The following is a 10,976-nucleotide window of genomic DNA, read 5'->3' as shown; positions in this document are numbered from 1 at the left end:
TTTAAAAATCCGTAGTTTAACCTAAAGTTAATGTTTGGTCGAACAGAAAATTATCCTTTGATAATTAAAAAAAAAAAATGGACGTGATTTCAAACGTATGTCATTTAAACCATTTAATTTTGAAACGTCGTATGTTTCGAGTTATTTTTATGACATCATCGGCTCAAGCTCTTTTAATAAAATCTGTATCCATTTGCACTCAAGAAGTTCTGTTGAGCACTTTCGTACATATATTTGTTATTAACTCTTTACGAGTGGCTCAGGATAATGAGAAATTACATTGAAATCCAGATTGTCCTTCAATTCATCTGAAAAACGCTGTTTGCATTCATAGAATCTAACAGATATTGGTTTAAATTGCAGAAATGAACCATGTCAAACTTGCTATTAAGAGGTGAGAAATGATAAGTTCAAAAGTACTCTTAATCATATTATGAATTGGTTGGTCTCTTTCGCTCTTAAACTGAAGTACATTAGCTAAAACAGCCTAATTTCGCTAAAAGAGCGTTTTGTAAAGTGTTTAAAGATATTGTAAAAATTTTCAAAAATGTTGTTGAAATCGACCTCCTTAGGTGAGTGCTGAAATCATTGACTTTTCTTGCGATACGAGACATGATGCAATATTCTAAACTAGCAGTTTCTATTCTTCGAGAATTCTCATGGTAGAAGTCCAGTATCTGTTATCAAGCAAGATTTGTGGGGCTGAAGAAGCTATTTCTAAAAAAATTATATTAGACCGCATCAACCGAAAGGATTTTTAATTATTGACGTTCTCTTTTCCTCGAAGAATTCTTGTTCATGTTAATGCCCGTCCTAACTTCTGATCTTACAATGTCAAATTTCGTTCATTCACATCTGGGCCATAAGAGGTCGTCAGACAACTTCTTCTCTTGCTCAGCGACATTAAAACCAGCTCCATTTCAGCAAGTTTTCTCGAGGATCAAGACAAATACTCCAGTTTTTTTTACATTATTGAATTACCACCATATCGAAAAGCAAAAGAAAGATATGTTTGAAACTGATTCATCTCATCCATGATTGGGCCATGAGTATCAGAATGTCTTTGGTGTTTGGGCTCATTCGGACACGAAGACAATATCCTCACTTGAATTATACTTCCCATGAATTTAATCACCTTCAAAATTTTCCGCTTCAGTACATCTTGCTCCAAAGACCTCAGCCTGAGTTACTAAATCCATTGTTTAAAACCTATCAGACGAGCAGAGCTACCACACAAATATTGAAGTATTTACAGATTTATAAGGGTGTTGGCAACTGACATAGTCACTGGAAAGTAAACGAAGACCCATGATCCGAGACTTCGTAAAGCACTGTTCTTTTTTGCCATCACAACCGAGGTATTATCATTGACAGAACTGCCAAGAGGAACTCCTGCTGAGCTGGGGAACAGTACTGTTGGTGGAAGCGAGCTCGAGTGAGTTGTGACAAGATGTTGTGAACGGTTGAAGAGACCTGGAACCGAGTGCGAATGACGCACAACTGCTTTGTCGGCATGTTGCCCTTCCACTTTAGGAGTTTCTCGTGCATGCGTCGTCGCTGACAGGAAACGGGTTATGCTTGACCTCCAACTTATTTCAGATGAAGACGTGGCTTTCATAATCATCTCGCCCTTGGAAAAAACGGTGGGCGTGATTTTGCAAGAGAAGCCCAGAGATGTTGAGGGAGATAAAGGCGAAGCGCTAACTTTGGCTGAATCACTGAAATTCGCTTTGGGAAGGGCTAAGTAACGCCTGCAGGTCACTGCTCTATTTCCGTATCCGGGACATTCGCATTCTTTCATGGTAACGTCAGCAATTGGATCACATTTCCCGCCAGAACTGCATTCACTCTGACAGTTGGCACCAGTCAAATTGCTATGAAGCAGTGCTAATGGCTTGGGACTGTGTTCAGGTGTAGTTTGAGTCACATGACCGATGCAACCCTGGAATCTGCGTAAATCAAAGTTGTCAACAGGCATAAAAGGTTTATAAACTGAACTACAACCTTAAACGTAATAAATATGACGTATTTTTCAGTAATTAATGATAATTTTTTCGCCTTGTAAACCACTTGGTAAAGTTTTAATACTCTCAAGTTATGCATTTTTCATAAGCATTTTGACATCTCATCTCATTTTTTTCTTGTAAAAGTTTTCTTTTCATTCTGCTATCTTGAATAGAAAGAAATGTTTTCATGCGATTTGAAATAGATTGCGTCAGTAGGGTGTGTTAGATGTCTGCCTCATAGAATGATAGTAATAAAGAAATCATTTTTCTACTTACTCAATTAATTCGACGCCGCTTTGTGGATTTGCCAGATCATGAGAAATGGTATGCAATGGAATATTACCCACGTAGAGAATTTTCCAGTCTTGTGAAACAGAAGCGGCAAATTGGCAGGGAGAAGATTCTGTTTTACATCCATCCACAGTTAGGGTGACTTCTTCATTCCCTCTTGTCAAGCGAACTCTATGCCAAAGAGAATCAGAGAAGTTTCCATCAACTATCAGTTTTCTTAGTCTACAGGTGTTAAATCTTGCCCGCGCGCGGAGCTTTCCTTGGACAAGGAACAAATCGAAGTATTTGTAGTTGCCGTCACCTTGGTAAGCGAGAATTGCAGTGGGCTTGTTAGTTTTGAAAAGGAATGATAGCTCTCCAGGTATTCGCCATGCCTCAAATGCTGCATAAGAAGACTCTGTATTGTAGGAAAAGAAGGCACCTTCACTGGTGTTTTCCGAATGAATTTCTCCCCTGATTTCTTGTGCGAAAAGACCGAAAAGTATTAGGGAGACACACGAGTACATCGTTCAGTTCTATAACGAAACACTGTCGCAGTTTTCGCAAAGCGCACGTGCTCAGCTTTGCTGCGTTCCTGCGCGTGAATGCCACGCTGTACGTTCAATAGTTGTAACCCAGAACTGCTGAAATGCAGCAGGACGATGTTTTTATCTTTTAAAGGATGTCATAAATCAAAGATATTCGCTTAAAGTGCGATAAGATCAGTGTAATTATTTAACATACGAACTCATTAACATTTTTGACTGAAAAACACGTGTACACATCATTGAAAGTTGCACCACACGGAAACGTGAAAAATGTATCAAAGACTTAAAATGGAAAGTGTCTGATTTAATTTCTTTCAATCCTTGGGACGATTTTAAAGTACTGAAGATTTGGTCCAGAAAATATGTCTCTACCTGAGTACAAACTGAGTATAGTTTTACAAATTGTGCTAATTCCAGTTTTTTAAATTCAGTTATACATATTTATGACTGTTCATTCACTGTGGTTTAGGACAAAAATTGTCCTAAAATATTCTGATATCAGTTCAAATTTCTGTCTCGTCTTAAAATTAAAAGTGGTCCTTTTTAGTAATAGAATGCACTCCTTTGATGAAAACTTGAACTATTTTATATCACATTGGCTAAAAAATTAAAAGTCACTTGAACGCGATGGTGATGTACACGAATGAATAAAAATCGTAGATCGACAAAACGTACGCGCTTCGATTTTTTTTATCAACGATTTTTCACGGTCATAGCCTCCTGTGTTGTTGGCTGAGCGCTCTGCAATAACACCACACCAGAATGTATTTTTGATTGTGATCAAGGAGTAAATATGTCATTAATTTAGCTAATGAAAACCCCCCTGAGTGGTTGCATGGTCATATGCATGCTTGTGGTTTTTACTTCTTGTTTAGTTTCTCATTATTTATCCAAAAAGTAGACACATAGGTATATGAAAAATAGTTCTTTTCAACTGATTTACTGCACATTAGAATCAAAAGAAACAGACTTAAATTTCATTGGTGGGTTGAGGGAGGAGAACTTTATGAATTTATTTGCCCTTGAGAAACAGCTGACCACTGGTTGGATTTTGGCTGGTGATTACTTGTCGAAGGGTTAAGGGTTATTCATTTTTGAGCACCTCTGTACAGTTAAAGGGGGCTTGTAGATCTAATCAATTCGCATTACAGCAAATTGTTCGACTGAGAACTGGCCTTATTGGGAATATCAATTAATGAACATAAATTTGATTTCATGGCTGATAGTTTTCGCAGAAACAGGCTCGTTTTGAGGTGTCACCAGAGCCACTGTGTATGGAATGATCATAACATATTCTTGCGGTCACGATCGGGGCTTACTGTGTGTCTTGTGTGAAGAAAGTTTCAGGTCGCAATGTCAGGTTGTCTCAATTGGACGGTTACCGGTATTTTGTTTTTATTAGTAAGTCTATGTTCCCCAAGTATTTTCTATCAGCTGTGGTCAGATATGGTTGCTTATGCGTCGCCACAGGTGCAGACATGGGTCTGACGATACGGAAGATCTTCAACTAAGAGAGAAAAGTGATTATTTTTGGAGTATCAAGGGGGTACATGAATGACTCTAGGTTCTCATTAGTTACATTCAGTTTGAAACTATCTCGCCGTCCTCTCCTCATCGTGGGATTTCAATGACTACGACCCGTAAGACAATACAACTCATCCCTCTCAGGGGTGTAGCGGGGATTTTACCAAGGGGACCCGATCCTAAATGTTCATCAACCACCACGGTGACGTATATAATTTTGACTCAGTTCTCCCTCCCCACGCCCCAAAAAGGGACAGGTTACCGTTTGTGCAGTTACTAATGGTATCGAATATTTGATTATTGATTGCCTATTATAACGTCCACTGACATGTGCGCTGTCCTTTTTTAATATTTCCTCAAGTTTCTACCTATGATCAAGTCTATGAGCATCAAATCACCACGTCATCGGAGTTTTCAGTTTGTCCAATCAGAACAAAGCTTGAGCGCATTAGCAGAGAAAGTCTTATGCGGGATGTGTCATGTTTATTAGCAGCGGCTAACGCATTACCAGTTTTTAGCACTAGTTCACAAAAAAAAAATGCAGTGATGGAGATTTAAAACGAAAGCTGCAAAACGGACTTCTCGTTCTCTTAGCATCATAATGGTGGACTTATTGAAAACGGGATTGATTGGTGGTGCTTGGAAGCTCATTCGATAATTAACTTGTTACCATTTCATGTTTGTACACTGTAAAATTTAATACCTGATAAATTGTCAAAGTTCTCAAAATCTCGTCATGAATTCAATTTACAACCTGATAACATTCTTCAGCTTAATTATAAAAGCGAGCTTACAGCAAGCTGTTTCTCATAGCAAAAATAAATTGATTGCACCACATCGAAATTAAAGAACAATAGATTTCTAGCTTTGAGATTGAAACTCAGTTCATTTTACCAATCATTTTATGAAACTTTTATACAAATAAATGCAAATCTGTAGAGGTCATGCTTCTCCAATTTGGAAAATTGTAACACGTTCTACCTTGTACTTTTATAGACACTACACGCAAGTTAGCCGTAAACATCACTTAACCTACCAACAACGTAGCCAACGGAATAAACGTCAGCCAATGGCGTCTTTCCTCGACGCAATAACCAGTCATACTCTTATTCAAGTTTTAAGCGGAAACTAGGAGAAATCTTTGATATTTAGCGTTTCCAGTGTAATGTCTACTGGTTCTCAACGATGTAAATCTGACTAGGACATTCTTTGAAACGTCGTAAGTGGTCGCCTAACGCTTGTCATAGCAAACCTCAATGGCGTTGATCCACATACCACGTAGCCTAGTCTAGTCCACTTACTTGGTTAGTTTATTTTGCCGTATTCTAATAAAAAGTACCGTAAAGCTGCACAGCAACTCGCTTAATTAATTTACTCTCCACGGGCTAAAGGATCGCCGTCTCCGCTTTATCTCTCACACGTATTCCTCTTGATTAAAGAGCTTTTTCAATACAACGCCGACTGTAAAATCAAACAATCTTTCTTCTATGTCATTTGTGCTAATCTTATGCCTTGCTCTGTGATTGCCATTCAGAGCGTAAGACTTTTTCCTCAGGGACAAAGCTTAAGAACTCTCTTACATCCTGTCATCGTGCACTGTGACCTGAATACGCGGATTGATGACGAAAGCGCCATGTTTTGGTGAGTTCATACAACTTGACGAAGAAGACTCGGGCTTAAATGATCCACTGTAACGAGAGTTCCAGCGATACAAGAAAAATAATGTCACTGAAATAGCAATGGCTGCTACAACCACTATCGCCGAGATCACCCAGAATGGCACTACTTGTGGAAGGGACTTCTGCACTGCGACGCCTGTCGGCACAGACTCAGGAACTAGCTCAGTGGTAGGCTGCATCGTTGTCGAGTTCAGTTCAACTGCATAAGATAAAGGGAAAAAAATGCTTCATTCTAGCTGAGTATTCACGTGAACTTAAAAACGCAAACTTAAAATTAAGCTTACTCTTGAAGATAGTGTTGTGTCGCTGGAACTGGGATCATAAACAACAAGACAAATGGATATTGGACTGTCATTAAAAAATAAGTAGACATTGATAGATTGGGAAATAGAAATGGGATTGGGGAAAAATCTGGCCCGGGAAATGGTTGTCACACCATTAACGCCCCCCCGCCCCACCACTCTCAGGACTGACCTTCACTTACGCTTTTTTTAACTTTATATTTGAACTATGGACTATGGAGTATGGAGTATGGACACACCTTTGGACACATTCCCTTTGGAATTATCAGTTGTTGGGCATTCTTCATCTTCGTCATCACCGATTAGTAAACACCCCGACCCACTACTCTCTTCGGATGTTATGGATCCATCGATCACAGTTCCAATTTTAGCAAATCTTCTGTCTGTTATTGTGGGTACAATACTGTCAAATATCTTCTTTTTACCAAAGTAAAACTCTTGTAGGTATCCAGTATAGTTCTGTTTTGATTCAGACTTTTTGAGGACATTTCTGGGACCTCCAGCGACGTAGACAATTTTAGGTTTAAAAGGCATGGACGACACCTTCTCTTTAGTACTGATTTTATTATGGTCTATCTTAAACGTGAAAACATCGAGCCGCCGATAGAACTCGACCCAGTGCCACTTGCCATCATTTACTTTACGCTCATCCACGAGAACCACGGGATCTAGAATAGATGAAGAAGAGAGAAATTTGAAGCTAAATGACATTGCAATGGACGAGAATATTTCACCCATGTGCGTTTTGACTGGGTGTCGTAAAATCAAAACATTCGTTTTCACATTGGCCAATCAGAACAAAGGAAATGTCACGAGAACCGGTTGAAAACTGCAAAGCAAACTGTCTGACGCGCGAGAAAAAGACGAGTAACCAGGATAAGATAAGTTCTTGTTTTGGATATGATTGGCTGAGGAAGTAATGCATTAAAACAACTCACACTGCAAAGCAAGGAAACTGAACATATTTCCATCTTACTTTCCACCTTCAATTGAAAATTCATTTGTATGAGACCACAAGAATAAGCAACCTTGCTTGTTATTTAGTTTGGTGGCCGTTCACAATCTGTGTCAATCTTCTTCATCCTTAACCTTTCCCATTCTTTTTTATGATAATCTTGCCACACTATTATTTCATGGTTACCTTCTTGTCCAGGGTATAACTTCACTTTTAGCTTTCCATGCACCATTTCGATCAAGAGGTAGTTAGGATGCGAAAGAAGAGTAAAGATTACACCATGGTCATAGGAGGTCTTCAAATGAAACCCGAAATCGTCTTCATTCGGATCAACATCTTCTGCTTCTTGTCTCGCACTAAATTCAACGTAACCACTTCCATTAAGCCGGATAGATGAAGTTTCTGGTAAAACAAAAGAATATTAATCAATTTAAAGGTCATAATTGTATTTTCTCAACGATTTCTATTTATTGCTAAAGCCAAGAATGTGTCTCCTTTAAATCACGAAAAAGAAGAAGTGTTTCGTTGGCGCCATAAATAGAAGATAGCCTCTTAAAGAAAAAACCACTGAGCGGTTAAGAGGAAGGGAGATTCAAACGTGTGTTACGCAACGATTGACCTCAGCCTTAGGAGAGAATTGATTTTGATCAATTTGGTGATGAGACAGCCGTGTGGTTTGTGGTTAACCATCTGCCTGAGAAAACGCCTCTTTTTATTCAAAAGAAAAATTCTCCCACACAGACTGATAACAGCTAATAAACAAATGTGGAGTAAAATCACTACAATATTCAAATGGAAAATTACTACGTTGATTTCTACAACCGTCGACAACTGAGTTTTTGACAAAGAGTCTTTGGCGGAGGTTGCAAACAATGTTTTCTTGACTAGGAACTTAATGCTACGTAATGGGAAAAAGACACGTGGAGTGAAGTAAAATGTTTTCGATACTTTTCTGAAATACGAGATCACACTGACTACATTTCGTCTTCTACTTTGTACATTTGGTGATCAGTACATGATGACAGTGTAGATATCTGAAATAATTTTTGCTCACGGTTTTACATTTTTTTAGGTAAAACAAATAAATTTAGTTTATATAAATTTTAGAAGAAATACTTCAATTTTACGAACAAGACGCCCATGGAAATTGTCATTGTTTTCTGCTACTTTCCTATAAAACAAATAATGTTTGAAAAGCCATCATCAAATATAGACCTGTTTACAGAGGTGGAAAGCGAAGGCTGTTGAACCAAATTTTACTTTTGAAGGGCAATTTGTAATGAAGGTATCACTCGAAAGGGATTAAATTAAAAACATCGAAAACTGAAAAAAAAAATCCTCAAAATGTGATATTCCCGTTTTCATTCCTACCTTCGCTGCAGTTGGTTCCTTCAAATCTTGTCCCTTTGCAGTCGCAACGTACCCCAGTGGAAGTATAACGACATACTGCACCGTTTTTACATTTTCCAGTCTTGGAGCAAGGGTCTGAACATCCTAGTTTTGTTCCTTTGGCGTGTTTCAGATACGCCTCTCTCGTAGGCCTTCCGTTGACACTATAGGTTATGCTGCTAATGCAGCCATTGAATCTGAAATACAAATATATTACAAATGAAGTGTGAGAGATTCTTTTAATGCAACTGTGCGCCCGTCAGTTAATTTTATGCAATAATGAAATTCCGCAGAAAAACAATGTATTATTCATCATAGGAGCTGAATTTCGGATCCAATATTAAATTATTTATGGTATTTTTCTGCGGAATAAACTTATTAATTCTTTTCTAACGAATAAAATGATAAATTCTGCGTTAAAGTCGAAAAATACTCAAGTTTATTGAATTTAGTTCGCGCGAGCGTAAGGAATCGATAGAAATTCTTGGGCGGGGCGATTAACAATATTAACGAATAACAAATTGCGAAAATTTTCCTTCGAAAAAGCATACGTAGAGAAAAGTTGTAATGATAATAATTGATTCCCTGAGTATGTTCGCAGTTATGGAATGTTTTGGTGCATCTGTTTTTTGCGTTAACCATCCCTTAATTCATAGCTTTCTTTATAAAGCTGCTATCTTCATCCTTCAGTTTATAAAACGCTGCAAATGATCAAAATGGATCAGCTCACTTGTGTGGCGCATAATAAAAAATAACAGCAAAGAATAGTTGATTACATAGATTTTAAAGGAATGTGTAAAAGCATCCTTTGTTTACGAAAGAGAGAGAGAAAGCATGCTCTGTACTTACCCGTAATGATTGCTTTCGTAGAATATAGGAGGAAAAGAGAGATCATTCAACGGAGTAGACCACGGGATTCCACCAACGATCAAGTCACTTTTAACAATAAGATTCTTTACTTCTCCATTATAAATCGTGTTATTACTTAAATTGTCAACTGTAAGACTTGTCATTGCTGAGTCTCGCTGGACAGTCACTTTATGCCATCGTCCATCATTGAGTTTGTTTCCGATATGTAGAGTTTGTGTTTCCTCGCAGTTTCCCATTTTAAGGCGCAATCTAAGTTGCCCGTCTGCCATAGAAAGGTAAATATATTGACATTGTCCTTTGTCGTCTTGGTAAATGAGAAAACCGTTTTTGCTTTCCGTTTTGAAATGAAAAGTCAAGTTCCCTGTTCTTCTCGCGTTCCATCTTTTGAAAATAGCGTAGGCCGGTTCTTCTGAGAATCGAAGACCTATACTAGCCAGAGCGCTGGCAATGAAACTGAGCTGGAAAATCACCACCCCTCCAAGCATCTCACTTATGTCCCACTCAAGACAAGATCCATATTAACTGTACAACGCAGAGAAGGAGGCAAAAATGCGTGGCTTCCACCGGAACTTGAAAAGAGATTAACGCTGCACTACATGCCTGACCAGACGTGAGAGAAGCCAAGTTAACAAAACCGAAATTCCAAATTGGCAGTGCGTCACCGCGAGCCAGCATTGCTTATCATGTTTGTGATTGGCTGATAGAATGATCTTATCCACTTCTTTACTTATCTTCGCTTTGTTGCGGCGGGAGTTGTGTTCAGTGAGCCGCTGGTTGTAGAATCTATTGAATGAGTACCAGGCTTCTCAGTGACGTCACTTTACCATTGGCAAAATTTTTACGCACGCTTTAGTGCAAGTTTCATTTGGTGTGACATTCCTTACAAATTTCTTCTGTTTTTGCTTTCTTTCCCCCGCTCTGTTTTTAATGTGCTTTATCGTACTTTTACATGAATGTAAAAGTTTCGTGCCGATTTCTTTGTGTTGATTATCAGAACTAAACCAGTATCACTGTGAGTGAGATAAAATAAAAACTAAAACAGGCTGCTTTCGTAATACTTTGCGAAGTAAACGAGAAGGTTTTGTGCAACAGCAAAATCATTTTAAATTTTCAGCTTGAAAGCTTGGTATGCAACAAGTTTTTCATGTTTAGATGAGACTGAATGTTTCTTATCCAAGAATTTAGTTCCAAAATTCCATTAGCTGGTTGTAGATTACTAAAATTTTTATGATAGGTAAGAATTGAAAATCAACAGCGTCAAGGTTTCGCTCTCAAGCTTGACACCTGAGAGAATATATTAAATTCCAAGTATGTCAGACGCAAGAGATCATGAACCAATTCATAATGGACGTTTTATTTATCAAACAAAACTACACAGACATAAACAACGCAGCAAGTGTGAGTGAAAGAACAACCTGACTGATAAGAATTTT

General features: G+C 38.2%; 2 protein-coding genes across 2 annotated transcripts; both read right to left on the bottom strand.

Moving 5' to 3' along the window:
- Positions 1-139: 139 nt before the first annotated feature.
- On the bottom strand, positions 140-2,901 carry LOC131790701 (uncharacterized). Its single transcript, XM_059107952.2, has 2 exons — positions 2,283-2,901; positions 140-1,949 (listed from the first exon to the last, which is right to left on the bottom strand). The coding sequence occupies exons 1-2, from the start codon at positions 2,801-2,803 to the stop codon at positions 1,250-1,252; spliced, it is 1,221 nt and encodes a 406-aa protein (XP_058963935.2). The 5' UTR covers positions 2,804-2,901; the 3' UTR covers positions 140-1,249.
- Positions 2,902-4,686: 1,785 nt separating this feature from the next.
- LOC131790663 (neurexin 1) lies at positions 4,687-10,153 on the bottom strand. Its single transcript, XM_059107896.2, has 5 exons — positions 9,523-10,153; positions 8,656-8,870; positions 7,471-7,686; positions 6,569-6,997; positions 4,687-6,226 (listed from the first exon to the last, which is right to left on the bottom strand). Exons 1-5 carry the CDS (start codon positions 10,026-10,028, stop codon positions 5,925-5,927), a joined length of 1,668 nt encoding a protein of 555 aa, XP_058963879.2. The 5' UTR covers positions 10,029-10,153; the 3' UTR covers positions 4,687-5,924.
- Positions 10,154-10,976: the final 823 nt, after the last annotated feature.

This window comes from Pocillopora verrucosa, chromosome 2 (assembly GCF_036669915.1).
Source record: "Pocillopora verrucosa isolate sample1 chromosome 2, ASM3666991v2, whole genome shotgun sequence".
In the NCBI taxonomy this organism is placed as follows: domain Eukaryota; kingdom Metazoa; phylum Cnidaria; class Anthozoa; order Scleractinia; family Pocilloporidae; genus Pocillopora; species Pocillopora verrucosa.
This window is presented reverse-complemented; position numbering and strand designations above follow the sequence as displayed.

Bases quoted from the DNA above. Each gene is read 5' to 3' on its own strand.
- LOC131790701 (XM_059107952.2), bottom strand. From the start codon at position 2,803: ATGTACTCGTGTGTCTCCCTAATACTTTTCGGTCTTTTCGCACAAGAA. The intron at 1,950-2,282 runs GTAAGTAGAAAA...TGATTTACGCAG, and splicing joins AGCGGCGTCGAATTAATTGA to ATTCCAGGGTTGCATCGGTC.
- LOC131790663 (XM_059107896.2), bottom strand. From the start codon at position 10,028: ATGCTTGGAGGGGTGGTGATTTTCCAGCTCAGTTTCATTGCCAGCGCT. The intron at 7,687-8,655 runs GTAGGAATGAAA...TTGTTTTACCAG, and splicing joins AGGAACCAACTGCAGCGAAG to AAACTTCATCTATCCGGCTT. The intron at 6,998-7,470 runs GTAACCATGAAA...CATCTATTCTAG, and splicing joins GTTATACCCTGGACAAGAAG to ATCCCGTGGTTCTCGTGGAT.